Here is a 26,454-nt window from a genome sequence, read left to right on the forward strand (position 1 = left end):
ACCTTCAGATCTTTCAGCTTCCCCAGCACCTTCTCCTTAGTGTTGGGCACTACACTTACACATCTCTACCCGAAGTTCTGGTATGTTGCTGTCTTCCATGTGAAGACCGATGTAAAGTACTGATTCAGTTCCTCGGCCATTTGTTTTTGCTCCATTACTGCTTCTCCAGCCTCATTTTTCAGCAGTTCAATGTGCATTGTTGCCTCTCTCTTTCCTTTTATTTATGTAAAAATACCCTTGCAATCTTCTCACACACACACACACACACACACACACACACAAAACCCCATTGCTGTTTTATTTACCCTTCGCCGGTTTTTAACGGCTTTCCAATCCTTTGGCTTCTCCGTAAACTTCACCATGTTTTTATGCTTTTTCTCTTGCTTTTATGCTGTCCCTGACATGCCTTGTCAGCTATAATTTCCTCATCCTCCAATTAGATTGTTTCTTCCTCCTTGGGATGAATTTCTGCAGTGCCCCAGGAATCTTCTGCCTTTGTTGCTCCATCATCTTCCCTGCTGGACTTCCCTTCCAGTCACTTCTGGCCAGCACCTCCCTCATGTGTTTGTAGTTCCCCTACTCAATTGTTATACTGTTACATCTGATTCAAGCTTCTCTATCATATTATGAACTCTATCATATTGTAGTCACTGTGGGCTCCTTCACATTAAGCTCACTAATCAAGTCTGCCTCATTACTTCTTGAAATCCAGAGTTGCCTGTTCCCTTGTGGGCTCTGCCACAAGCTGCTCCAAAAAAAGTTCTTGTTGGATTTTCCACAAATTTGTTTTCTTGGAATCCACTACCTGATTTTCCCAGTTCACCTGTCTAGTGAAGTCCTCCATCATTATTGTAATAGTGCCTTTCTTACATGCCTTTTCTATTTCCTGATTTATTTTCTTCCCAGCATCCTGATTACTGCTAGGAGGCTTGTACATGATTTCCACCAGGGTCTTTTTTTGTTTTGTGATTCCTCATTTTACCCACAGAGTTTCTATGACTTCCAACTCTTTATTGCATCTTGCTATCAATTTATTTTCGTTTCTCATGAACAAAGCAACCGTTCCCCTTCTGCCCATCTGCCTGTCCTTTCGATAAGACGCGTATCCTTGGATATTTGGTTCTCAACCATGATACCCTTGCAGCCATATCTTTGTGATATCCCCAACATCGTACCCGCCAATTTCAATCTGTGCTATACATCTCATTTACCTTGTTTCGTACATTGCATTTAAGTACAACATGCTCAGTTCTGCATTGACTCTTCCCTTTTTCACAGTTGTCCCCTTATCTGCTGTGTCTGAAGTTAGATCACTCAGCCTTTCCATAGACCCTGTCCTAATACTTGCTCCAGAAACTTTTTAATCTCTGTTGAGCCATCCCCCCACCTTTTAAATTTTTCCATAATTTTCCAAGCAACTGAACCCAACTCGCCACTATTTAGTTTAAAATACTACTCACGGCTGTAGTTATGCGATATGCCAGGACTCTGGTCCTGGCATGATGTAGGTGAAGCCCATTCCATTTGAACAGCTCCTGCTTTTCCCAGTACCAGTGCCAATGTCCCATGAATTTAAACCCGTTTCTCCCATACCAGTCTTTGAGCCATATGTTTACCTTCTTGATCATGGGCCAGTTAGCTCATGGCTCTGGTAGTAGTCTGGAGATTATTACCTGTTTGGTTCTGTTTTTTAATGCAGCCCTTAGCTGCTCATATTCTCTCAGCAGAATCTCGTCTCTCTGTGTATATCATTAGTAACGACATGGATCACGACAACTGGATTTTTCCTAATCCACAAGTTCCTCTGGCCCCCAGTTGAGAGATCCTGAACTGGGAACCAGGCAGATAACATAGCCTTTAGGAGTCTTGATCCTGGCCACATAGAGCAGTGTCTATTCCCTTGACTGTACTATTCCCGATTATAATTACATTTCTCTTTTCTCCCAGCTGTTGAATGGCTCCCTGTATGTACCACAGTGCTATGACCAGTTTGCTCATCCTCCCTACAGTCCCTTCTCTCAACTGCACAAGAGCAAGAATCTTGAACTTATTAGATAGGCTCAAGGACTGAGGCTTCTTCAGCTCTACCTGTTTCACACATAGTCACACCTTCCTGTCCCTGACGATGGATCAAATTTGAGATGGTTAATCGAAGAGTTGGGACTCCGTCTTGAAAATGTGTCCAGATCAGCACACCACCTCCTTGAGTCGCAGTGTTCGAAGTTCAGACTCTAGCTCATCAACTCTGAGCCAGAATTTTTCAAGCAACCAACACTTGCTACAGACATGATCACTACAAACCACAATGGGCTCCACCAGCTCCCACATCATGCAGGTGCAACACATCACCTGGCCCTGCATCTCTATTTTGTTTACTCAGTTCTTAATTTGATTTTAAAAATAATCTACTGGTCTTTTAGTTTGTAACCTGTAAATATTTCCCCTATTTACCTTCAATTTGAAAGTAACCTGTATAGCTAAATTAGCTGGTATTACCAAACAGTGAACTAGTGGTTTTCCTGTGATGTCATTTTTTTTGTGCTGAGCACCTGATCGTGGGCTTCAACTCACCCTTTTAAAAGACCTTACAAATTATGAGCCAAAAAAGGCAAGCAAAAAGCACCTCTTCCCCTCTGCACCAAATTCTCACGTTGCCTCCCAATTTCCCAAGTGGGATGTGATCTCTCTTTCCTGACCATGCTTAACTTATGGTCAACAGGTATAAATATGTTTGAAATAGTTCAGGGAATGTTCGCCTGACTGACATCTTGATAGGAATGGGGTGGGGATTGGACGAGGAAAGCTTGGACACATTGAGCCTATATCCATTGGAAAGTAGAAGAATGAGAGGCAATTTAAAAGAAATGTGTAAGACCCTGATGCCACTGGGCAGGATGAATGTTAAAAAGGTGTTTTCTCTTGTCGGGTTGGGGAAGGGTGCAAGAGCTACGGGACACACTTTAAAAATAAGGTCCATTTAAAGCAGAGTAGGTGTTTTTCTGTAAAAACATGGTGGATCTCTAGAACTCTTCTTCGGAGAAGGGTGGAGCAAGACTACAGAATATTTTTGAGATAAATTGATTCTTGGTAAACAAGGCAGTTAAATGTTACCAGGATAAATCAAAATGTGGAATTGTGCCCACAATCAGAGCAGCCGTGATACTTTTGAATTGCCAAGCAGGTTTGAGTGGCCTTCTCCCATTCGACCTGTGTGTTGTCATTCTATTCGTCCATACTGGTTTCCTTACCTTATGAGCTTCCTATTGCCTCATTTTGACCTTATCAGCATATCCTATTTTCTTTCCTTTCATACATTTACTTAGCTTCCCTTTAAATGCATTTATGCCATTTGCCTTGATTACTCATTATTCATAATATTCAGGGAATATTGGATTTATTACAGGCTTTCTCCACATCATTCTATCAATCTGTCCCACAGTCCTAAATACCTGACTCAGGTAGCTCTTCAGTCTTTTCTTTTTAAAGAAAAGTACCCCAGCTTTTGAAGAACTTCTTCATGGTTTCAAGATTCAAGCTTGGAAAAGTGACAAAATTTTGATTTTAAACTCTTTGTTTAAGAATGACTAAGTTCCTTTGCAATGCTATTTATAATTTTGATGGATGCCTTTTAACTCCCGTTCCTATGTAGGGCTTTCCTGCTTTTTTTAAAACCTGTGAATCAAAATCTTGAGTGTACTTCAGGATTCTGCTGAGTTGGTGGCTGCTTGTCTTTAATGAACTGACTGCACTGTATCACTGACTCTAAATTCATGCTTATTGCAAAGCTTGCCCTTCAAGAATCATCTCTATGGTTAGATTTGAAACACATTATGTTTTGGTGATAAAGTCGTGTTACCTGCTGGTCAAAACTGGTATCACTTTAGATATTTTTCATTGCTTTAGTGTCCAACAAAGATTTGTCAAGTAAAAAGAAAACAATATCAAAATCAGCTGTGAGGATTTGCACAAAACGAGTCTACTTTTGATTTGAATATTTACTGCAGGTGGATTTTATCAGGATTTAATAGTCGTAAATTAAGTTATTTTGGACAGAACTCCCTGTCCCAAAAGAGTATCACCTAGAATTTATTGGTATCTCAAGAAAGTGTATTTATTTATATTCAAATAATAATGAAATGGTTTTAATTACTTTTGCAGCACAATACAAGATGTTTACCAAGCTTTCCTTCACATGATTGTCCATCAGACGTAGAACCAGACACCAGAGAAATGGTCCGGCAGCAGAATAGAAAGAAGAAGTCGGGAGGCTTTCAGTCCATGGGTATGCCCAACAATTTTCAATAATTTGAATTACTTTTCATTATTTGAGGCACAGCCGTAACAAGTTAATTTATGTAATCCTTGATAACCCAGTTACTATCCATGTGCAGTTTGTTTCTTAATTTTGCAACCTGATCCTGTGCTCTTTTCCCTTTTGAAGTGTATTTTGGATACTGTAGAATGCCATCCTCAGTTTATGTGGAGCATTTATTAAAAGTAGTGCTGGTTTTTCATATGTAGGCTTCACACCATAAATACATCTTAAGGTTTTCTCCACTGAACTATATATACCATCAGCATGAACATAAAATAATATCTTTTCCCAGCAAAAGTAGTTTCTTTATTGCAAGATGCTGCACCATCTTCATATATCCTGTATGTTCTATCTCCTTGGTTTAAAGACAAGTGTATATTCATTTAGTTTAAAATTGGATGCAACATAAGGAGCTATTCTGGATTGAAAACAAAAACAAAATTGTTACTAATTGCTGTAATCTTTGCAAATATGTAGTATTTAACTTAAATGGTTTTGTAGGGTTGAGAATATTTAGACTAAGGCATGCACATGTAATTCGATTCCTGTTTCAAAGTCATACATTTTCTTTTAATTTTTGTGCAGTGCTTTGATGTTGTGCTATTAGTGATAAATAACAGGATTTGTGACTATTTGGGAAATAAAGAATTAGTTTAGTTTAGAACTGTAATTGTTCAACTTGACATACCATCAGGAGATTCCGGTACAAGTTACAATAGTTTATTCACATGAATGCAAGGATTGTCTGCCTTAACAGCCTAACACTAAACATTGCAAAGACCCACAAGTTTCCAGCTTTTATACACTGTATGTAATGTATTCAAGTTTGATCTAATGAATTTATAATCATATGTTCAACAGATGTCACTTATTTCCCATAGTTTGTGCATCAGGTGTCATTTCTATTCATCCAAGCCTTCCTTCTCTCTTCTAACTGTGGCTTTGCTGTCACCATCCTTATCCTGCTTCTGGACATCTGTGATCTTTCAGTTTTGACTCCTTGCTAACTTAAACTGCTTGTCATTTTTTAACCCTTAACTAATTGAAGTTGCTTAACTCTTGTTCATACCTTTCAGAACATAGAAGTTTCTGCACCACTAAAACTGAAGAATAGAAATGTGCATTTGAGGTGCAACAGACTGATATTTGGGTGTAATTACACAATTTTGATTTTAATTTGGTTTCCAATTTGAATGTAAATTTAGGTATTTGTGCAAAGCTATGACAACAGAAGTAATATACTATGGACAAGAGTTGCATATGTATCCTCAAAACCTGAATACACACATGTGGTGTGAAGCTAGGCTTAATTTTCATAACTTGATTTCTTGATTTACATATCCTTCCATTTGCTGTTTGGTGTAATGCACTTGATTTTTTAACATTCTGGAATATACCATTTAAGTGTTTTAAAAAACCTGTTCCTTGGACATTCTCATCTGGCTTGTCTCATGCTGTTATGGTGGTGGATTCGCCACAAAGATATTCTAAGAGCTGAATGTATAGATGAAACACCAAAATTTTGTCTGCCAGTACTGAATAGAGACGTTATGCAGAAATTATATGTTGATTTTTAATATTGGTACAAAATGATTCTAACAAAATTGATGATGTTTCTTTTACCACAGGTTTAAGCTTTCCTGTTTTTAAAGGCATAATGAAGAAAGGATACAAAGTACCAACGCCGATTCAGAGAAAGGTCACTTATAGTAGTGCTAATATTAAAACAAATTGTTGCATTACTGATTTCCATTATAAACTAACGCATGTGGAAGAACCATTATCATGAATAGGAAAAAAAGTGTGTTTATGCTGTCCTGTTAGCATAAACATATTTTGATGATTAAGGAACAATTATCATAAAAGGTTGTCATAAAAATGTTACTAGATCAGAATAGTACATTCAATAATTTTACATTTACAGAAAATTACAAGTGTTCTCAAATAAAAAGGAAATAAGAAATTTGTGAATATTAGCATAATAGTCATGTTACAGAGGTCTGGACACATGCTTCAGATGAACAGGTGTTCAATTCCCACAGTGGTAACTAGGGCATAAGACAGTACCTGAAGGGCCATTTGGCCCATCGAATCTGTTCCTCCAGTCAACAGAATCATGGTTGATCTAATAATCCTTAACTCCGCTCTCCTACCTTTTACCCCATAACCCTTGATTCACCTACCCATTAAAAATTTATCTGTCTCGGCCTTAAATTCAGTGACTCAACCTCAATAGTCCTCAATTCACTCCTCTGAGAGAAGGAATACTTCCTCATCCCTGTCTTAACTGAGTGACCCTTTTCTCTGAGATTATGCCCTCTGTTTGTAGTCTCTTCCACAAGGAGAAATAATCTCTCTGTCTCTCCCCTGTCAAGCTCCCCTAGGAATCTTGCATGTTTCAACAAAATCTCCACTCATCTTTCTAAGCTCCAATGAGTGCAAGCCCAACTTGTACAACTTCAAAAGAAAATCTTTCCATGCTTGGGATTGCCCTAGTGCACCTTCTCCAGACTATCCTCAATGCCAGGGCATCTTTTTCTTATATAAAGAGATTGAAACTTTTCACAGTATTCCAGGTGGTCTGACCAATGCCTTGTATGATTTAAGGAAGACTTCCCTATTTTTATACTCCATTCCCTATGAAATAAAGGCCACCATTCCATTTGCATTCCCTATTATCTGCTGAACTTGGTTGCTAGCCTCTTGTACAAGGACCCTCGAATCTCTAGTAAAAAACAAAAAAAGCAAAAACCAGCAGATGCTGTGAATCAGAAACAAAAACAGAAATTGCTGGAAAAGCTCAACAGGCCTGGCAGCATCTGTGGAGAGAAATCAAAGTTAACGTTTTGAGTCGAGTGACCCTTCCTCAGAACTGATGATAGCTAGGAAAATGTCAACTTACATGCAGAAGATAGGGTGTGGGGGGAAGGGGGTAAAGAGTAAATGATAGGTGGGGATAGATCCCAAAGAGACAGGATAACAGTTGGACAGACAAAGGACCTTTCGTCATTTATGTAAATGATTTGTATGTGAACACAGGAGGTATGATTAGTAAGTTTGCAGATGACACTAAAATTGGAGGTGTAGAAGGAGTTTACTTCAGAGTACAACGGGATCTCGATCAGGTGGGCCAATGGGTGGAGGAGTGGCAGGTGGAGTTTAATTTAGATAATTGCTGCAGTTTGGAAAGGCAAATCAGGGCAATACTTATACACTAAACGGTAAGATCCTGGGGAGTTTTGCTGAACAAAGAGGCCTTGGAGTGCAGGTTCTTGGATCCTTGACAGTGGAGTCACAGGTAGATAGGATAGTGAAGAAGGCATTTGACATGCTTGCCTTTATAGGTCAATGCATTGAGTATTGGAGTTAGGAGATCATGTTGCGGCTGTACAGGACATTGGTTAGGCTACTGTCAGAATACTGCATGCTGTTCAGCTTTCCCTGCTATAGGAAGGATGTTGTGAAACTTGAAAGGGTTCAGAAAAGATTCACAAGGATGTTGCCAGGGTTGGAGGGTTTGAGCTATAGGGAGAGGCTGAATAGACTGGGGCTGTTTTCCCTGGAGTGTTGGAGGCTTATAAAATCATGAGGGGCATGGATAGTTAAATAGTCAAAGTCTTTTCCCTGCGATGGGGGGAGCCCAAAACCAGAGGGCATAGGTTTAAAGTGAGAGGGCATAATTTAAAAGGGACCTAAGAAGCAACATTTTCATGCAGAAGGTGGTGCGTGTATGGAATGAGCTGCCAGAGGAAGAGGTGGAGGCTGGTACATTTACAACATTTAAAAGACATCTGGATGGGTATTTGAACAGGAAGTGTTTAGAGGGATACAGGCCAAATGCTGGCAAATTTCACCAGATTTATTTAGGATAGGTGGTTGACATGGACAAGTTGGACCGAAGAGTCTGTTTCCGTCTGTACATCCCTCTGACTCTATAAATGGATAACGATCTGGCTAGAAGGGTGAGTAGCTATTAATGGGGACTGTTCGTGGCTAACAATGGGTAGTTTGTAGTAGCCGACTGATATGTGCGGATTGGGATAAGGGCATGGGAGAGCTCAAGCCATAAAGTTATCGAACTCGATATTGAGCCCAGAGTCCTGAATGTTGGCCAGGCAACGGTGGTGTTTGAAGTGGCAGGCAATGGAAGCACAGGATTTTTTTTGCAGACAGAAATTTCTGTACCCTCAAATCCCTCTTGTGCTGCAACTTTCTGCACTCTACCTTCTTTTAAATAATATTCTGCTCTTTAAATTCAAGTCACGAATAAATCTCATTAATGATGATCATGAAACTGTTGGATTCTTCTAAAAAAACTATCTGCAGTTGAGTGAAATAAATTTGCTACTTCTAACTGGTCTGACCAAATGCAAGTCTATTAGTATAGGTGATTCTTAAATGCCATCTGAAATGGCCTGTTCTAGTTGTATCAAGCCCACTACAGAAAAATCAATATTTGATGTACTACAATGGTTGGAATCGAGTGATTCAAAAAGATACCACTCTGAACTTCCTCAACTACCTTTGAGAAGTTGGTGATGAATGCTGAAGTTGCCACTGACGTTTACATGCACAAAATAAATAAAGAAAAATATGGTCAACATCTTAAGAAATGTCTGTTAATGCACTTTTGAGACTTTATTGAAACAACTTCAGCACTTGTCAATTATATATTTCTAAGTACAACCTCAGTTTCTCAGTCAAATCTTGTGTGCCAATCAGATTAACGTAATTATAAATTCTTAACTTGCATGGTTCTTTACCCTCAACAGAGATAGCAAGTAACAGGTCTGCCCTGAGACCTTCGCTGTTGCTGGTCTTGAACTGAACGCAAATGGGTGTATAATAGCAGTCATGATCAACTCCCCTAATAATTTTCAGACATTTTAAATAAATATTGTACCAAAATTTTTCTCCAAACTGCATCTTCACTGACAGCCCAGCCATAATTAGCAGCTAAACGTCTAGGTTGGTAACAGTCCAGTTTGAGAAACAAGAGTAGCTTAATTTCGACCAAAGAATTTTTAAGGAATAGATAAACATGTTTATATTATGGAAAGGTCCCATTCATGATCATAGCTTGAAAGTTTACTTTGAGGAATCACATCAGAATCCTTTTAGCAATTAAAGGTCTGTTCTTGGTTTTAGACTATCCCCGTAATATTGGATGGTAAGGATGTCGTTGCAATGGCACGAACAGGTAGCGGTAAGACAGCAGCATTCCTTATTCCATTGTTTGAACGACTGAAGGTGCGCAATGCTCAGTCAGGAGCAAGAGCTTTAATCCTTACTCCAACCAGAGAACTGGCGTTACAAACCATGAAGTTCACAAAAGAGGTAAAATGTTACCTTATGGTTTGTTTTCAAGAAATGTAGTTTTACATTAAAATAATGCAAGTATGGAACCACCTTAATTAGTTCTGAAGTAAATTGTTGCATTCCTGTCACTACAATGAAAGGCCATATGAATTTTTCTTGCATTTTTTCTGAATAGTCTTGAAATTCTTTTGGTTCCAGTATACTTTATATTCTTACCAGCACTGTGCAATTATTATTAGGTAAGTAATGGATAAAATTTGAGCACAGTGATAGTTGTGCTTTATATTTTACTGTGGATATGATTGTTCTGTCTCGCTGCATCATACAAGGCAAGCCAATAAGAATTTGAGCATTAGGAAAAGCATGCTTATTATAGTGCTTAACAGATTAAAATACAAGTGTCTCAAATGTGTTTTAATCACGTAGAAAAAAACTTGCTTTTGTATAGAAATTTCATGAGCACGTTTTCTCAAAGTGCTTAACAGCCAATGGTATTACTGTTGTAATTTAGGAAATATTTGTCAAGGAAAGAAAAAATAACTATTTATACTACATCTTACCACAACTCTCAACTATTCCAAACTGCTTCACAAGCAGTTGATTATTTACTTTACATTGCGAACACTGTTTCAAATGTAATAAAATAAAATATTATAAAAGTAATGGACAAGATATTGGTAAAGTTGTTATATTACTGATTTATGTTTCCTCACTTCAGGACAGTTTACCTTGATACATAATGAGTTACTTTTTAATGTTAATTATAGCTGATAATTCTAAAGAATAAGTGTAGTATGCGACTGATTCAATTAATATTCCATTTTGTTTTTCAAAGTAACATTATAGTAAACTTTAAAAAAAAATACCATCCATACAAAACCGTACAGCGCATAATTTTCTGTTCTATTACCTTAATTTGCAGCTTGGAAGGTTTTGTGGCTTCAAAACAGCTTTAATCTTGGGTGGAGACAAGTGAGTACATTTTGGTGTGATAATTTGTAGTCTTTATAGTGTACCTTTATTGAGCCAAGGCAAGCCAAGAATGTAATGGATGTGTGGTACTTTTTTTTTCAGAATGGAGGATCAGTTTGAAGCACTGCACGAAAATCCTGACATGTAAGTTAACTTTTTGCTTAAACGTTATTTGATAGTAACAAACCACTTGAGAATGATTCCTTGAATTTGGTTAACTTTTTAAAATTCATTCAGAACTTTGTGTCGAAATAATGTGATGTAGCATTGCTTTGTTTGGTGTATTGTGAAGGTGTTCAGCTGCCTGAAATTCCATTTAAAATATCTCCCAGAAAGCCGCTGAGATCATCTTAAAATTATATAATCATCTTTAAAAGAAATATACCATTACTTCAAAAAAAGAAATCAGTTTAACATTTGTTGTTTTCGGAGAAAAGGCCAGCAGAAATACTGAATTAATAATGCTGTCCCTTCCTGTTTCTTTTGGGTGGATGGGGGAGCTCAGTAATAGAATTTGTCCTTTTTTGACAACTCAAGACAGCTTAATGGTCCTGTATGTTGGAGCACGTGCGCTCAGGCTTAATTTATGTCTGTACCTCATTGTTAGCTGGACAGACTTTGTTTTTTTTTCATATGCGGAGGAAGATTATGCATGGTGGTCTTTAGTCCTTCTGCAGCCTTGTCAACCTGCCCAACAAAAGTAATTTTGAACATTAGGAATTATTTAAACAGAACTATGGAAAGTAAGTCTTTAAGAGTTGCATAGATGAAGTGATCTATTTCTAGGTTTTCTAAATCACTTCTATCCTGTGATTGGTAAACATCAACCACTACATAGTCAGTTTTTCTTGCTTCAGTAGAAAATCATGTAAATCTCCAATATAATGTTGCTTTGAAAGCAACTAGCACAGTTGGATGTACTTGATGCATAACCCTTGTACAAAAATCTTGCATTTTTAAAGCACTTTAATACTTTTTGAAGTGTAGCCAGTGTTGCAGTGTAGGAAATGCAGCAATTATCTTGCCTGTTGGAAGCTGTCAGAAATAATATGACAATGACCAGATAATCTGTTTTTGATATGATGGGAAGGTGATGTTGATTGAGGAATGGATATTTGGTAATGTTTCAGGGATACCTCCCCTGCTCTTCTTTGAAATAATTCCATAGTTTTTTTTTTACACCTACCTGAGCGGCGGATAGGTCTTTTTTTAAAGTCTCCTAGTTTTTGAATGCAGGGATGGGACAGTAAAATCATTTCATATACTGATCCCGAAGCATGAAAGTACCTTTAACACAGCCTGCTTATGTGAATAGTCGACTAATTGCCTCTAGGACTCTTTGCTGAGAGTTTGGTCACTATTTTTACAAGAAGTTGCCATTGATTGCTAAATATGCAAGCATTGAATGAATGAGTACCTTACAAATTTATATGTATCAAGAATGATTTAATATAGTTGTATAACCTGCAATGCTTCTGCCCTGTCTGTTCATCTTACAGAATAATTGGCACACCGGGTCGTTTAATGCATGTAGTTGTGGAAATGAACTTAAAGCTGCAAAACGTTGAATATGTAGTCTTTGACGAAGCAGACAGGTAAAATGGATAGAGTGGAACCAATGTCACTTCCCAGTATTATTGTTTAATAATTTTTCATATATTTGTTACTGTAGTGTCAATTTCTTCTTTTAAATCATTTTTGGGATGTGGGCATCACTGGCTAGGCCAGCACATATTGTCTATTCCTAATTGTCTTTGAGAAGGTGATGGTGATCTTTCTTTTGAATCACAGCAGTTATTGGATTGTAGATACACCCACAGTGTTGTTAGGAAGGGAGATCTTGCCTCAGTGAAGGAGTGGGGATATAGTTTCAGTTCAGGGTGGTGTGTGGCTTGAAGGTGATCATGTTCCCATTCGTTTGCTGACCTTGTCCATCTAAGTAGTAGAAGACACAGGTGCTATCAGAGGAACCTAGGTGTTTTGCTGTAGTGCATCCTGTTGATGGTACATGCTGCTGCCACAGTGGTGAAGGGAGTGAATGTTGAAGGTGATAGATGGGATGGCAAACATGCCAGCTGCTTTGTTCTCAGTGGTGTCGGCCATCTGTATTATTGTTGGAGTTGCTCCCACTCAGACAAGTGGAGAGTATTCTCTCAAATTCCTGACGTGTGCATTGTTGACAAAGAAGTAACACATTACTTATAACGTTTTTCATAGCATCAGAATACCCTAAGACCATTGCAATCAATACTTCTGAAATATAGTCATTGTTCTAACACAGGATCTATGACAGCCAATTTACATGCTGCAATGTTCTACAAACAGCAGTAAGATAAATAATAAACTTTATTATATAGTAGATGTTGGTTGAGCAATTAAATATTGGTAGACCACAGAACTCTTCCTGATTTCCTTGCACCTTATCATGAAGTCATTTTGTTCTCCCCTGAGAAGACAGATTTGGCTTTGATTTAACATTTTATTAGAAAAGTGAAATTTTCAACAGTGGAACATTCCACAGCACTGAATTGAAATTTCAGTCTAGAGATTATGGGATTAAGTGAGGTTCAGATCTCAAAGGTAAATACTAAGCCATCTGAATTTGATATATTGTATGAAGAGTGATAACATTTTCAGGTTGAGTAATTTTGTTATTTTCGCTTATCATCCTTCAGAATATGGGTTGTTACAATCTTATTATAAATTGCTTTTCTTTGTTATGTATATTTTTACCTGGAATAAATAAATTTTCATGTACAAAAGTTCAGTTTTTGCATGTTTGACTTGTGTGGTCAAGTATACTGTAGAAGTCTGGGGAGAAGACAGAAAATTGATCATTGTGTAGATTAGCTGTCCAAGTGAAAAATATAAACATGTAAGTTTCCATCTGGATTGACTACAATCTTATACGCATAAGGAGCTATGTTCCACATTCTGGCATTTCCGGTCAACCCAAACACACACACAATGCTCGTGGTTTAAAACTGTTTTGAGTAAGATTGTATTTTTTAATCTGGTAAGTCAAAATAAATGAACAATCTTTTGTTTGTTGCTTGGGTAATTAGTTTATTTCAGAGATACACAATGATCTTCAGTACAATTTTCATATTATACATACTTAATAACCTGTTGTGGATGATAGCATGGGAATATGGTGTTGAGTAGATGATCAATCATGATCCAAAATGATGGTGCAGGCTCGTTGGGCTAAATGGCGTATTGATGCTCCTTTGTTCCTATCCGACAAGGACAAGTAGAGAGGAGAAATGTTTGCTGATGAAATGCCACTGAATTCTGCTATACATTTTTCTTTTGTGCTAGATTATTTGAGATGGGGTTTGCAGAGCACTTGCAAGAGATTATCCGAAGACTGCCAGACTCGAGACAGACATTGCTGTTTTCAGCCACACTGCCTAAGCAATTAGTGGAGTTTGCACGTGCTGGTAAAAATTTTAATCTTGTTTTGAGTAGTTTATTTTAGAACTTTCTGAGAATTCTCTTGATGTCCTTCATGCAGGTTCAGTAGTTTACTGATAAAACAGTTCTATATTTGAAATGAAAGAACAGTTTGTTGATTGCAAACTAACCTCTGGTTCAGGTAGTTAGGACACTGGGTAACTAAGACATAAAGGAACAGGAAGATACTGGTTTCAATCCCCAATTCGCATTGTGCAACACTAGTATATGTTAGGGTAGGGAGCGGAGAATCAACTTGGGTAATTTTCTGATTGCTGTCCCGCTATCTGTGCTTGAAAATATACACATTTGGATGATTGATGGGAGTGTGCCAGATTCAGTGGCAATGTCTTTTCTTTAAAGTTATAAAGCTATTTGATAAAATTAATAGTTTTCTAAAACATCTTCCAGGTTTGACAGAGCCAGTTCTAATTCGACTGGATGTGGACACTAAGCTGAATGATCAGTTGCAGGTAAAAAAAAAACTTCTAATGCTATGCCATGTTCAAATATTAAAAAAAAATGTTCACTTAATGTTGTATTTTGTACATCTTTATATTGTGGACAGTTGCAGTGAGTACATCTGTATTGGCCCAGGTCTTCCAAGGAACATCAATCATCATTTGATATCTGCTCTGCTGAAAAATTCCCTTAAGTCACAAACTGTTCCACATTTCTTCCGAATCTTCTATGCCTGGTTTTACCAGAAATGCAGAGTGCAGTATCGATTGAGGAAGTCTGTCAAAGCAGAGGTTAAGTTGGGAGGAAAGGGTGTACACTTTGTAAACGTTAACAGCTGCCATATGGTGTTTTAAATGACCATTTGAATGTTTGTGAATAATGAGTGGGTGAAAGGGTGAATAGATAGAATGGTGAGGCAGTAAGTGGGTGGGGATTAACAGATGGGCGAGCAGGGTGGGTTAGGAGTACTAAGTGGAGAGGGTGGATAGTTTGATGAGGCAGGGTAGGTATGGTGTATGATGAGTGTATATTGAAAGCACCAATTCTTCCTCCCATTCTGTCCATGAATCGGGGGATTGCTTAATTATGATAAAGTTGAATTGTGTTCCCAAATTCCCCATTTTGTGAAGTCCGGTTTTCCCAAAGCCGCAATCAGCAAATTTTCATGGACTTTTAAACATACTGGGCAGAATTTTATCATCTTTCTTAAGTTTGAGTCACGTTGAGTTTGATGGAGCAAATTTTGATGTGAAGACAAGTCATTATCAAACTCGTCACTCTAATTGCTGTTAGAGCCTTTGTGGCAAGAATCACATACAATTTGCATCCAATCTTACAAGGTACATTTTACTGGAACAATTTACCACTCTATACAGATCCCAGAATTGACCGGCATTCCAGACTCCAGCATCATATCTAAAAGGCTGTTGTGCACCTGGACAAGCACTGTCAGTTTGGTGCTTCCGTGAAAAGTTCTTGACATTTACCATGGTCATTGCTGTGTCTCTGCTACTGCTCTACCAACCTCGCTAATGCACACAACACCTCTACTCAACGTTATCCACCCCAAATTGCAATATCACTCACCCTCTGCACTGTCTTCTCGCTTGCTTGGAAAACCCTCACATATACCAACGGAAACAGCAGTACCAACCACTTCTCCCTTTCATAATATCAGCTTTACTCTCATTCCTCAAGGAAAACAGCCCTCGACAAGACAGAGTCAAGACAGGGGGTGTGTTGCCTATCATTTGACTCCTTGCTTTATGAGCAGATGACTGTGACTTCCTGAGCAGGTCCTCTGTGCCGGGATCCCCTGAGCGAAGGCTGTCTCCTGTGACTGGACTAAGGCCTGCTGATAACTGTGGCACGGTTCCTGGCTTTGTCATGGCAAAACAGTAGTCATATGAGCCCGATATCTCTGGCTGGGAGCGCAAAGTGCAAAAGGGCAAGGCAGAAATTCTGGAAATATCATGTAGGCACAGTGACAGAGCACTATTACAGCTAGGGAAGAGCCCAGAAATGCAGACCGTGTCCATCAGCTGGCTGCATGTCCCTGAGCATAAAGTGTCTTTACTGCAGCATCGCAATGATAGTTGTTGGTACAACCCAAGATGAAGCATTAAAATGCAGAAGCGTCCTCTAACTGGATTGGAGATGTGCCATGAATATTCATAGTGGCTAGCACGTGTGGGATGCCAGTGTGTGGACTCAAGGTGCTGTGGCCATTGCCCATGGATTATGCCTGAGGTGGTGCCCGGTGTCCAATGTGCAAGTCTATTGAAGTGAGCAGTGAGTTGAATTCACTCTGGTTTCCATGTAAAGTTTTTATGACGGCTAGAATGTATGGTTTAAGATCACAACCTGCAATAAGTTGGATTTAACCAGCGTTTAGCAAGCAATAAAGCGTGTCAGTCAGGAACTTGTCACTCCTTGGCACAAATTTTGCCGTGCCACTTGAGCAAAGCAAGGAAATTGCGGTGAGATGGTCTTGATATTGAGATGATCAACTCACCCAATGTTAACACCTATCTCACCATAGTCCATGTCACTCAGAGCCTGGTGAGATTCGGCCCCTAATATAATTTATTCTTGCCCACTTTTTTTTCCCAGAAATGTTGATGACTACTTCACAGACATACTACAGGAAAATTAAGTACACTTTTACAAGTAGTAAGACCAAACAGAGTGGTTACTTTTCACATATCATGAGAGTCCAGTGAGAGGGATCCAGAAACGTTCATACTGCTGAAGACGGGATTTTGTGGAGATTTTTTTCAGAACAAGGCATGTTCAGCAAATTCAATAAACAGCCTGAATGATACTTCTATCCAGTGGACCCATGTGTTTTTCCAGGTGCATTGAGGAGCTTTTGGAAACAGGTTTCAAGGAGGATTTAAAACTTCAAACCTTGAGACTTGGCAAAAAGCTACTGTTGTAGTTGTTCTGCAGTTCCTGCCATTGTTCTTTCTGATGTTACTTCTTACAGATCTTCAAGAGCAAACAAGCCTTGTTATAACAAAAATATCTTCCAACATTCAGACATCTGTGATTGTGTGATGACTAACCAGTGGTACACAGTAGAAAGGATTCAGTAGTTTGTTTGTGTTAATGACACAGTATCCACCAGTGAGGTCAAACTATTGAAGATACAGTAGAAGGTTCTTTGGGTATGAACTTCGATAGGTTTCTTTTGCCACTAAGCCCGTTTCAGAGACTAGAGATTTGGGCTTATTGATGTGCTTAAAAGTGGATCCTGATGGTGGCACATGTGGAAATCAATAGGAAGATTGTTCAGGCACGTCCTTGTAATCCACTTCTAAAAGGCTCCAGGAGCTAGGTCCACACAATTTCAAAAGCTAGTTCATCTGGGCAGCCATTTTAATAGGCTGAAAATATCTATTTTGAAAAGGGAGCACAGTTTTTGTCAATTTATGATGTTCTTGTGCCTGTTTGGCGTGACAGGTCTGGTCAGAGGATAATCAGGCCTTTCTGTGGGGGCAGGGGGTGAGTGGTGAGGATGTGGTGAATGCAGATGGTCCCAGCATGGGAGCTCCTTGTCAGAAGTTCCTAGGCAATTCCCATATAGCTGAATGTGCCAGGACTTCGACAGGGTCTCAATAGGCTTCTTCAGTGTATGCCTAGTCTCCTACAATCTAAAGACTAACAGATTCAGACCATTATGTCATTTACTTGTCTGAAAAATATTATTACTGTAAATGTCTACACCACAGAGGGATTTGGGATTTCTCCTGTATGTATCAAAAGAAAACAACCTGCAAGTTCAGGTGGTAGGGAAGGAAAATGGACAGTTGGCTTTTTTTTTAACAAGAATGTAAAATAGGGATGTCTTGCTAAAACTATACAGGGTACTAGATGGTTCTGAGGAAGGGTCACCGGACCAAAAACGTTAACTCTGTTCTCTCCTCCACAGATGCTGCCAGACCTGCTGAGCTTTTCCAGCAACTTTGTTTTTGTACTAGATGGATCATCTAGAATACTATGAATAGTTTTGGTTCCCAATCTAAGAAAGATATATTGGCATTGGAAGAAGTCTAGAGAAGGTTCATGAGATTGATCCTGTGTATGGAAGGATTTTCTTATGAGAAGTTGAATAGGTTTGGCCTATACTATTTGGACGCTAGAAGTGACCTCATTGAAACATACAATATTCTTAGATGCGGAGAGGTTATTTTCCCTTGTGCAAGAGCTCAGAACCAGACGATATAATCTCAGGGTAAAGCGTTGCCTATTTAAGATGGATATGAAGAGGAATTTCTTCTGTGAGGGTAGTAAATCTGTGGAATTTTTTTACTACAGAGAGCTGGGGTGGAGAGATTTTTAATCAGTAAGAGGATGAAGGTTATGGAGAAAAGTCAAGAATGTAAGGTTGAGGATTATCAAATCAGTCGTGATCCCATTAACTGGCGGAGCTCACTCATTGAGCCAAATGGCCTGCTTCTGCCTCTGTGTCTTACGGTCTTATGGTTACCTGCTTCCATTTGGTTTCAGTTTATGACAGTGCTAAAGTTGAAATAGTCGACCTTTTCTGATAAATTAAGTATCTAACAAGCCAGAAATGTTTGGAATTGGAAGATGCTTACAGATACAGATTGCTTTAAAGATTCCATTTCTTCACATCTATGTGGAACTTATGCTAGTGAAAGTTTCATCTGTTGTGGGAGTTAGTTGATTAAGAAGTATTGGTAAATGGGTATAAGCTGATCAAGGTGTTTCTGTTGGATGATATTAAGAATTAACATATTATTTATGTACCATTCCTTCTGATTAAGGTCTAATATTTGATAATTATTTTTGGAATAACAAGCAGTTAACACAGATTTATACTAAAAAATTGTATTTGTTATTTTACAGATGGCATTTTTCCACGTACGGTCTGATGATAAAGCTGCCGTTCTACTTCACTTGATGAGAAATATAATAAAACCTCAAGAGCAGACTGTTATATTTGTTGCTACCAAACATCATGTGGAATATTTGAAAGAGGTTTGTGTGAAAAGGAGGTTGCACAAAACTGTTCAAATAAAAATTCAGCATCGCCAAAAATCAAAAGCATTTCTACATTTCTTAATGATTTCCATACTTGACAGTATTTAACTTCAAAGCAGAAATTTGAGTACTGAAATAGTGTTAAATTTCAAAATGGACAATCTTAAGTTACATCCCTTTCCTCAATGCACATCCAGAATAGATCTGAATCACTAGTTGCAGATATTGTGATGTTGATTATATGAATGGTGAAATTAATGTCTGATATCATCCTGTGGCTTCAAATACTTCCTGCCCAATTACTCAGCACAGTTGTTTAATCTCTCTTCCTTAGCACCGGTTATTAATATATTTTCTTAAATTTGTGCATTCTCAGATCAAAACCTCTTGGCTTAAGGCTAGGCCCATTATAATCTACGTTTGTAGTGGCATCAGAGAGTAAATGGGGTGTTATTTTGAGTTAGTATTCACCAGAATAACAGAATTGTTATATTGCAAAAAGAGGTTATTCGGCTTGTTGCTTCTGCACCAGTTCTCCCATTGAGAAGGTCACTTAGTGCCATTTTCCTGTCTTCCCTACGTAACCCTGCACATTATTCCATTTTAAATAACTGCCAGTTCCCTTTTGAAATCCTTGATGGAATATGCCTGCCTCACACGATCCCTCACTAACCTCTCATTGAGAAACCTGCTTTGCAGTTGATTGGTCATGTACCTTGAGTTTTAGGCTGTAGTTGTAGAATATAGAGTCCACAATTACTACCATCTGGAAGGAAAAGGGTGGCAGATAAATGGGAATATCACCTTCCAAGCCACTCACCATCTTGACTTGGAAATCTATTGTCGTTCCTTCAATGTTGCTGGGTCAAAATCCTGGAACTCCCTCCCTAATTGTATGTAGGTGTACCTGTACCAAATGGATGGTAGTGGTTCGAAAAGGTTGCTTGCCACCACCTTTTAAAGGGCAACTAGGGTTGGAGAATAAGTGTTGGCCTAACCAGCAACGTCTATATCCTGTGAGTGAATTTTTAAAAAAGAAGTTTGACCAGTTTGAGCTGGTGGCAGCCTAATGCGAAGTGTGCTGACAATATTATGATTATATCTGAGTTTGTCCCTAGCTGCAGTTCAGACAAGGTCCTTTCCTATTGTGTATATAAATTATCCAGGTGTTCATTGGATTGCAAGAATATTTTTAAAAGTTGTCATCACATTTGGATTAGTTCAGTTTCCAAATGCTGTGAAATGCCCCCTTGCATGTTGCTTTCATCACTTAGTTTTAGTTTGTTTGGGTGTCTGATGGGACCTTTCACCTGACTTATAACTTTATTTTGACACAGAAGTATCAATTTACTGACAACTTCATTAGTATATTTGTTGTGAAGATGGGAAAGCATACTTCCATCTAACAGTTGTGATGAAGAGCTACTACAGTCAAAATGTTAACTTTTTTTTCCCTCATAGATGCTGCAGAGTTTTATTTGCATTGTTTATTTTGTTTATTTCCAGCATGTAATTTTTTTTTATGTAGATAAGTGTTATCCTATCTTCATGATTATAATGACTTTTTTGTTCTCCCAGATCATCACCAGACAGGGTATTGACTGTTCATACAGCTACAGTGCTCTTGACCAAACAGCAAGAAAAATCAACATTGGGAAATTTGTCCACAGAAAGTGTATGGTGATGATCGTCACTGACGTTGCAGCTCGTGGTATTGATATTCCCATGTTAGACAATGTTATAAACTACAACTTTCCATCCAAAGCAAAGCTTTTCTTACATAGAGTAGGTAAGTAAATATAAAATTTGCAAATCTGCAAAAATTTAAATATTGCTGGAGTGAAGGGAGGCCAAAATTGGGGTTCATGCAGTGAGTTGTTTACACCCTGCAAATTAGGACCAATTTGAAGGACGAGGTGTTTATTTCTGTTCATTTTCATAAAGTAATCTTTTGTTCTGATTAAATCTGAGGAAAAACTCTCTAGATATCAGTCCACACTAATAGGCAGGATGCTTCATAACTACCAAAAATTACATTGAATATTTTAAGAAAACTGCCTGAAACGCGTAGTTCTTTTATGATTTGAATCCATTTTACCTTTGATTTTTATCTTGGACCTTATGGAATATTAAGTGATCATGCCTACAGTGTTTTACATGTTCTTTGGTTTTAAAACATTGTGATTTTTCAAGTAGTGATTCTCTCTTAAGTTGCAGCAAATGCCTATGCTGCAAAGCCTTGATAAAACAAATTGAAGCAGCTCTAAGGAATATTGTGAATATTTTAAATTCATATACTATCCGTTTACCAAAAGCAGTGCTTACAGTACTCATGTTTGTTAAATACAAAAAAAAGCATGTACAGTTGTGATGGAATTAGAACTTTTTAAATTATATGTACCTCATTAAGTTGTAGTTAGAAGATATTTCTCATTTTAAAGAATTCAACATATTGTAGAATCACTAATTGTTGATAAACATGCAGGTTTTTATGTATGTAGATTATTCTAGTTTTATATTGTGGACTAAATTTTCTATTTATTGGAACATATTTTAAGATAACATAGCAATATCATTTAAAACTAACAGCAGATATATAAAATTGTTAACTGTGGATCAGGTCGAGTAGCCAGAGCTGGGAGAAGTGGCACAGCTTACTCATTGGTAGCCCTGGATGAAATTCCATATGTTTACGATTTACATTTGTTTCTTGGGCGACCCCTCAAATTTGCAAGCCAAGCTGAGGATTCTGAAGGTAATTCTGCATGTTAGGTATCTAATGAAAGTTTTCTTTTGGTTTTTAATTAAATGCGTTATGTTTTATTAAATACTAGTCTAGTAAATTAATAGTGCGTGGCTTTTGGCGAAACTAAAGTTTAGATTTATTTATTCTACTGTTATTTCAACTGCAATTTAGGAAGCAATTTTATTTGCATTATAAAATGCACCTTTAGTCTTCCAGGTACTGATTTGGCTAATCTAATTTTCATAAAAATCTCAATTCTGTCTTCTGGAAAATGTGGAGCCATGTGACATTGAGACATTGATCTTACAGCATTCTCCTGTCTAAAACACTATACAGAACTTAAGACATGTTATGAAACTAAAAAAATTGAACCAATAGTTCCAACTTCAAAGAAGTTGTGATATTTTCTTTCATAGCCTAAACATTTCTGTCATGATTGTAGTGAGATCAGCCAGCTGGACCTGCCAGAATGAGTTCCTCGATTGGTGCTGTTAACCTGGTTCAATCCAGGAGTCCTGGCTGACAAAAAAGATTGAGTGTCATAGGTACTAATGTTCTGGTGCCTGAGTCTGAATGAGGCAGTACTATAGTCAATGGAGGAAAGGAATTATGACATTATTTTTGCAGTAGGAGTCACTGTGAACTGCCACTGAGCTTTGTATCTTATTCTGCCATAGGCTGAATTTTTAAATCTCTATCTCTATCTCTGTATTCAGAAACAAGTGGAATATATGGCAAGGTACCCCAGAATACCATAGATGATGAGGAATCACTACTTACAGCAGACCATAAGGCTTCACTAGATCTTCAGAACCTAAAAAGAGTGTCTGAGAATGCTTACATGCAGTACCTGAAGTCACGACCAAATCCTTCTCCAGAATCAATTAAAAGGGTTAGAGAAATGGACTTTTCAACACTGGGGATTCATCCATTATTTGGTAAGTTAAGTATACTTAACTTTTAAAAATGCTAGGTAGTCAGTTTATGGGAATAATTGTCATATTGATGAACTGCTATTGTCACAACATTTGTTCTTTTTATGACAGTTGTATTCCAAAAACACAGCAAGAAAGAGGTTTCAAACTGTTGCTACAAGATCAACACTTAAAAAAACATTTTTTAGGCCTTCTATCCCTGGACATCAACCATGAAAAAGAGAAGAATGGTTGATCCCTACTAAGCAAATGCTTACGGCTGTAGTACCATGTCTCCAGTGCTAGTGAGCTTACCCTCAATAGACAGCTTCCTTGGAGACAGACTGTAACATTTTATTATTTTTCTGTTTTGTCAATTTGTTTTAGGTAAAATTCCCACACTGAAATTTTGACCTAATAAAACTTGAAGCTTGTATATTTTCTTATTTTTAAGGTGTGAACATAAAAGATGCAGAACTTCAAAGACTAAAAATTATTGACAGTATCAAAAACTACAAAGCAAAATCTGTAAGTGAATACGTCTGTTTATTATTGTTTTTAGTCCATCTCATGTCAGTGATTTTAAGCTAAGTAGTATAGTTTCCTTACAAATTTTACAGACCATATTTGAAGTCAATTCTACAAATAAAACAACTGCAAGTGAGATCATGAGGGTGACGCGAAATAAGCAGAGACAGGTTATAAACAAATTTCAACAATTAAAGGAAGAAAAGCAAGCAGCTGCATCTAAGAACATGCCAAACCGGATGGAAGCAGATCTCCCTGATGAAGAAAGCATTGAGGTTAGTATTTTTTTTATGGATGCAGTGAGCTGACAATTTATTCATTTCAGTTTTAAGAGATGGGTAGCAGTTAACAAAGAGCTTGTTCATAGTTGGGACTATCACAGTCTAGCTTCATTTTTGTCCTCACTTATACGCTTTAACAGAGAATATTCTGGGGACACAGTAGAAGAATGGGGAGGAGTTAACTAGTGATTGGCTTGGCTATGGCTAGGTTTAACAGGTAAGGTCAAGAACTTGTGCTTACCCTAGGCATATCTCCTGAGATGTTTAATATCTTAAGATCCAAAGTATCATCTTTATCATGCTATTTACAGAAAAATCCAGGTGGAATATTTTCTCCTGGAGTGCCGTTTTGCATTTGACCTGAAAAGACCAAAACTATTTCACCATTTTGTTTCGAAGCATTGAAGACTTTGAGTTTTTAAGAAACTGTTTGCCCTCAAGAACTTTGAGTATCTTCATTAAAATGAGCTGCAGCGCCATCTTGCATTTCACATTTAGAATTGAAGCCTAATATATGGCAATAGATCTGATATGGGCTTTTTTTTTTCTTTGCATGGTTTCATTCTTAAATCTCTATGAAATGTTTCGGTATGAAGAGTGGCAATTCAAAATGTATATTTTCTAATAGTTGTGTGTGCGTCGTTGGCATAGCCAGCATTTCTTGACTACTGTATTCTCAAGGGCAGTTGAAACTAATGAGGTATTGTCTTGAACCTTCTAATCTGTATGGTTAGGTAACCTACAGCTCAAAGTAGTTTTGGCAGTTGTGTCAAAGGTGAAGTATGTTACCTTTTGCATCAGAGAAAGAATATGCAATGTCTATTTTATAGGGCAATCTACAAATCTGTCTTCTCTGATCAATTAACATATTATTCTTCACTGTCACTGTCAATTGTATTTTGTATTGACAGACTGTCTTCTCTGAAGTTATGGGGAGAAAAAGGAAAAGTAAACAACCAACAGATAATTTTCCCAAAAAGAAGAAAGAATGTGAGCGGGATGAGGAATTTTATATCCCCCACCGACCTAAAGATTTTGATTCTGAGAGAGGGTAACTACTTAACCTCTTTACTCTTTAACTCAGAAATTTTATTAGCTGGAATGCATCACTGTTTTTATGAAATGCCAATTTACTGTGTTTCGTATGTGCCTAATTCTGCTGATAATAAAACAGAAGTTATAGCCATTTTTTATACATCAGGAAGGGCAGAAATCATAACATTGACCCTTGGGGTACTCCAGTGTAAACCTTCCTTCAGTCTAATAAAATAACAACCACTGCTGTTTCTTTTCTGTCATCCAACCAATGTTGTACCCATGTTGCTACAGTCCCTTTCCCATTAACTCTTATCTTTGCACACATACCTGTTGTGTGGCATTCTCTATCATATACCTTTTGGAACTCCAGCACATTGGTTGCATTACCCTCATCAATGCTGTCTGTTAGTGCATTTTTTTAAAAAAACTCAAGTTAGGCACAATTTGCTGTTATCAAATCTGCGCTGGCTTTCCTTAATTAACCTGCATTTATGAAGTGAGTCGTAATTTTGTACTCGATTTTATGGGTTTTTTTGTTTGAAACCTTACAACTATCTTAAATTGACTGGCCTGTAGTTACTGGGCTTATCTTGACACACAATTTGATCAAGGGTGTAACATTTGCAGTTCTTGGGCATCAGCCCTAAGTATAAAAAAAGATTGGCCAGTGCCTCTACAATTCTTACTCGCTGGCTTCAGTATTCTTGGATACATTCTCATCTGATCTTGGCACCATATCAACTTCAGATAGAGACACTGTCTATCTAATAACACAACCTTATCAATTTTAAATCTTTCAGGTATCTGGACTATCTCTTCTTTCACCTTGACCTATACAGCATTTAATACTACTTCCCTAGTGTGTTATGGACAAGACCACACCCTCTCCATATTTTAAGAAGGTAGCCTAGACGCCAGTCTTTTCTTATTTTAAAGGTAGCTGTGAAGTGCCATGTTCCAGACGCAATGTGGCTGGTCAAACTATTTGATGTTAAGCAAAACAATTTATTTAAACACTATAATTAAAACACAAACAAAAGGAACAGGAATTTAGAATAACTTAACTGTTGGAAAATGTAACTAAATAATGAGATGCAATACCTATTATTAATGAACTGTTCCAATATAGTAACATCCCATAAACACATCCCTTGGTAAAAAAGCAAATTGAGACACACATTCTCACGTGCAGTTCTCCAATCCAGGAGAAAAAAATCGAAAGAAAATTCAGAGCAAGTAGCAGTGAAGAGACATTCACTGAAGTTTCCAACTCTTTTGAGACCCCAAAGACTTCTGCTATAAACTAAATCTAAAAAACTTTTTTTAAAAATCTAGAAAATCTGGTCTGTGAGAGCTGGCCACACCTAGGCTGCTTCCATTCTTCCAACTTTTAAAAAGAACCCAAGCCGTCACAAATTGTTTACTTTCTTGGAGACATCTCTTCACCTCTGCCTTACAACCTCTCTTCAAAAAACAAGGGACAAAATAACCTCTTAAAATGACAGCATCATCACAAGTGATAGTGCTGGTGATGGTACTTAATTCCTTCTCCATATTCTTCAATATAAATGGAATTTTTGAAGTATCTTCTACCGTAAAAATTGATTCAAGATAACTGTTTAACTCCTCTGCCATTTCCTTGTTCCCCCTAACTGTAACTCCAGATTAATTTTCCAAGGGGTCTGTGTAGACATTGACTTTGACCTCTCTCTTCCTTTTTGTATATTTAAAGAGGCTCTTATTGTCAACTTTCATATCTCTCACTCCTTTGCCCTAGGTTTATTTTCTTTGTCTTTATTACCTTTTTAATCCTCCTTTTCTGGATTATGTATGTATCCCAGTCTTTGGTGCTGTAGCTGACTTTGCCTTCTTGTATGCTGTTTCTTTCAACTTGATACTCTCCTTAACTCCCTT

At 37.7% G+C, this 26,454-nt stretch overlaps 1 protein-coding gene across 1 annotated transcript in view; it reads left to right on the forward strand.

The window, feature by feature from the left end:
* The window catches only part of ddx54 (DEAD (Asp-Glu-Ala-Asp) box polypeptide 54), a 41,550-nt gene that overhangs the window by 4,619 nt on the left and 10,477 nt on the right, over window positions 1-26,454 (forward strand). The window contains exons 2-16 of the mRNA XM_020511717.2: window positions 4,159-4,282; window positions 5,944-6,014; window positions 9,464-9,652; window positions 10,557-10,606; window positions 10,709-10,750; window positions 12,106-12,201; window positions 13,928-14,049; window positions 14,474-14,535; window positions 18,899-19,030; window positions 20,612-20,822; window positions 21,654-21,788; window positions 22,496-22,717; window positions 23,148-23,221; window positions 23,314-23,496; window positions 24,414-24,553. Coding sequence (XP_020367306.2) covers window positions 4,159-4,282; window positions 5,944-6,014; window positions 9,464-9,652; window positions 10,557-10,606; window positions 10,709-10,750; window positions 12,106-12,201; window positions 13,928-14,049; window positions 14,474-14,535; window positions 18,899-19,030; window positions 20,612-20,822; window positions 21,654-21,788; window positions 22,496-22,717; window positions 23,148-23,221; window positions 23,314-23,496; window positions 24,414-24,553 — 1,853 coding nt within the window. The remainder of the gene's footprint in view (window positions 1-4,158; window positions 4,283-5,943; window positions 6,015-9,463; window positions 9,653-10,556; window positions 10,607-10,708; window positions 10,751-12,105; window positions 12,202-13,927; window positions 14,050-14,473; window positions 14,536-18,898; window positions 19,031-20,611; window positions 20,823-21,653; window positions 21,789-22,495; window positions 22,718-23,147; window positions 23,222-23,313; window positions 23,497-24,413; window positions 24,554-26,454) is intronic.

Source organism: Rhincodon typus, chromosome 24, assembly GCF_021869965.1.
Source record: "Rhincodon typus isolate 14 chromosome 24, sRhiTyp1.1, whole genome shotgun sequence".
Lineage (NCBI taxonomy): Eukaryota > Metazoa > Chordata > Chondrichthyes > Orectolobiformes > Rhincodontidae > Rhincodon > Rhincodon typus.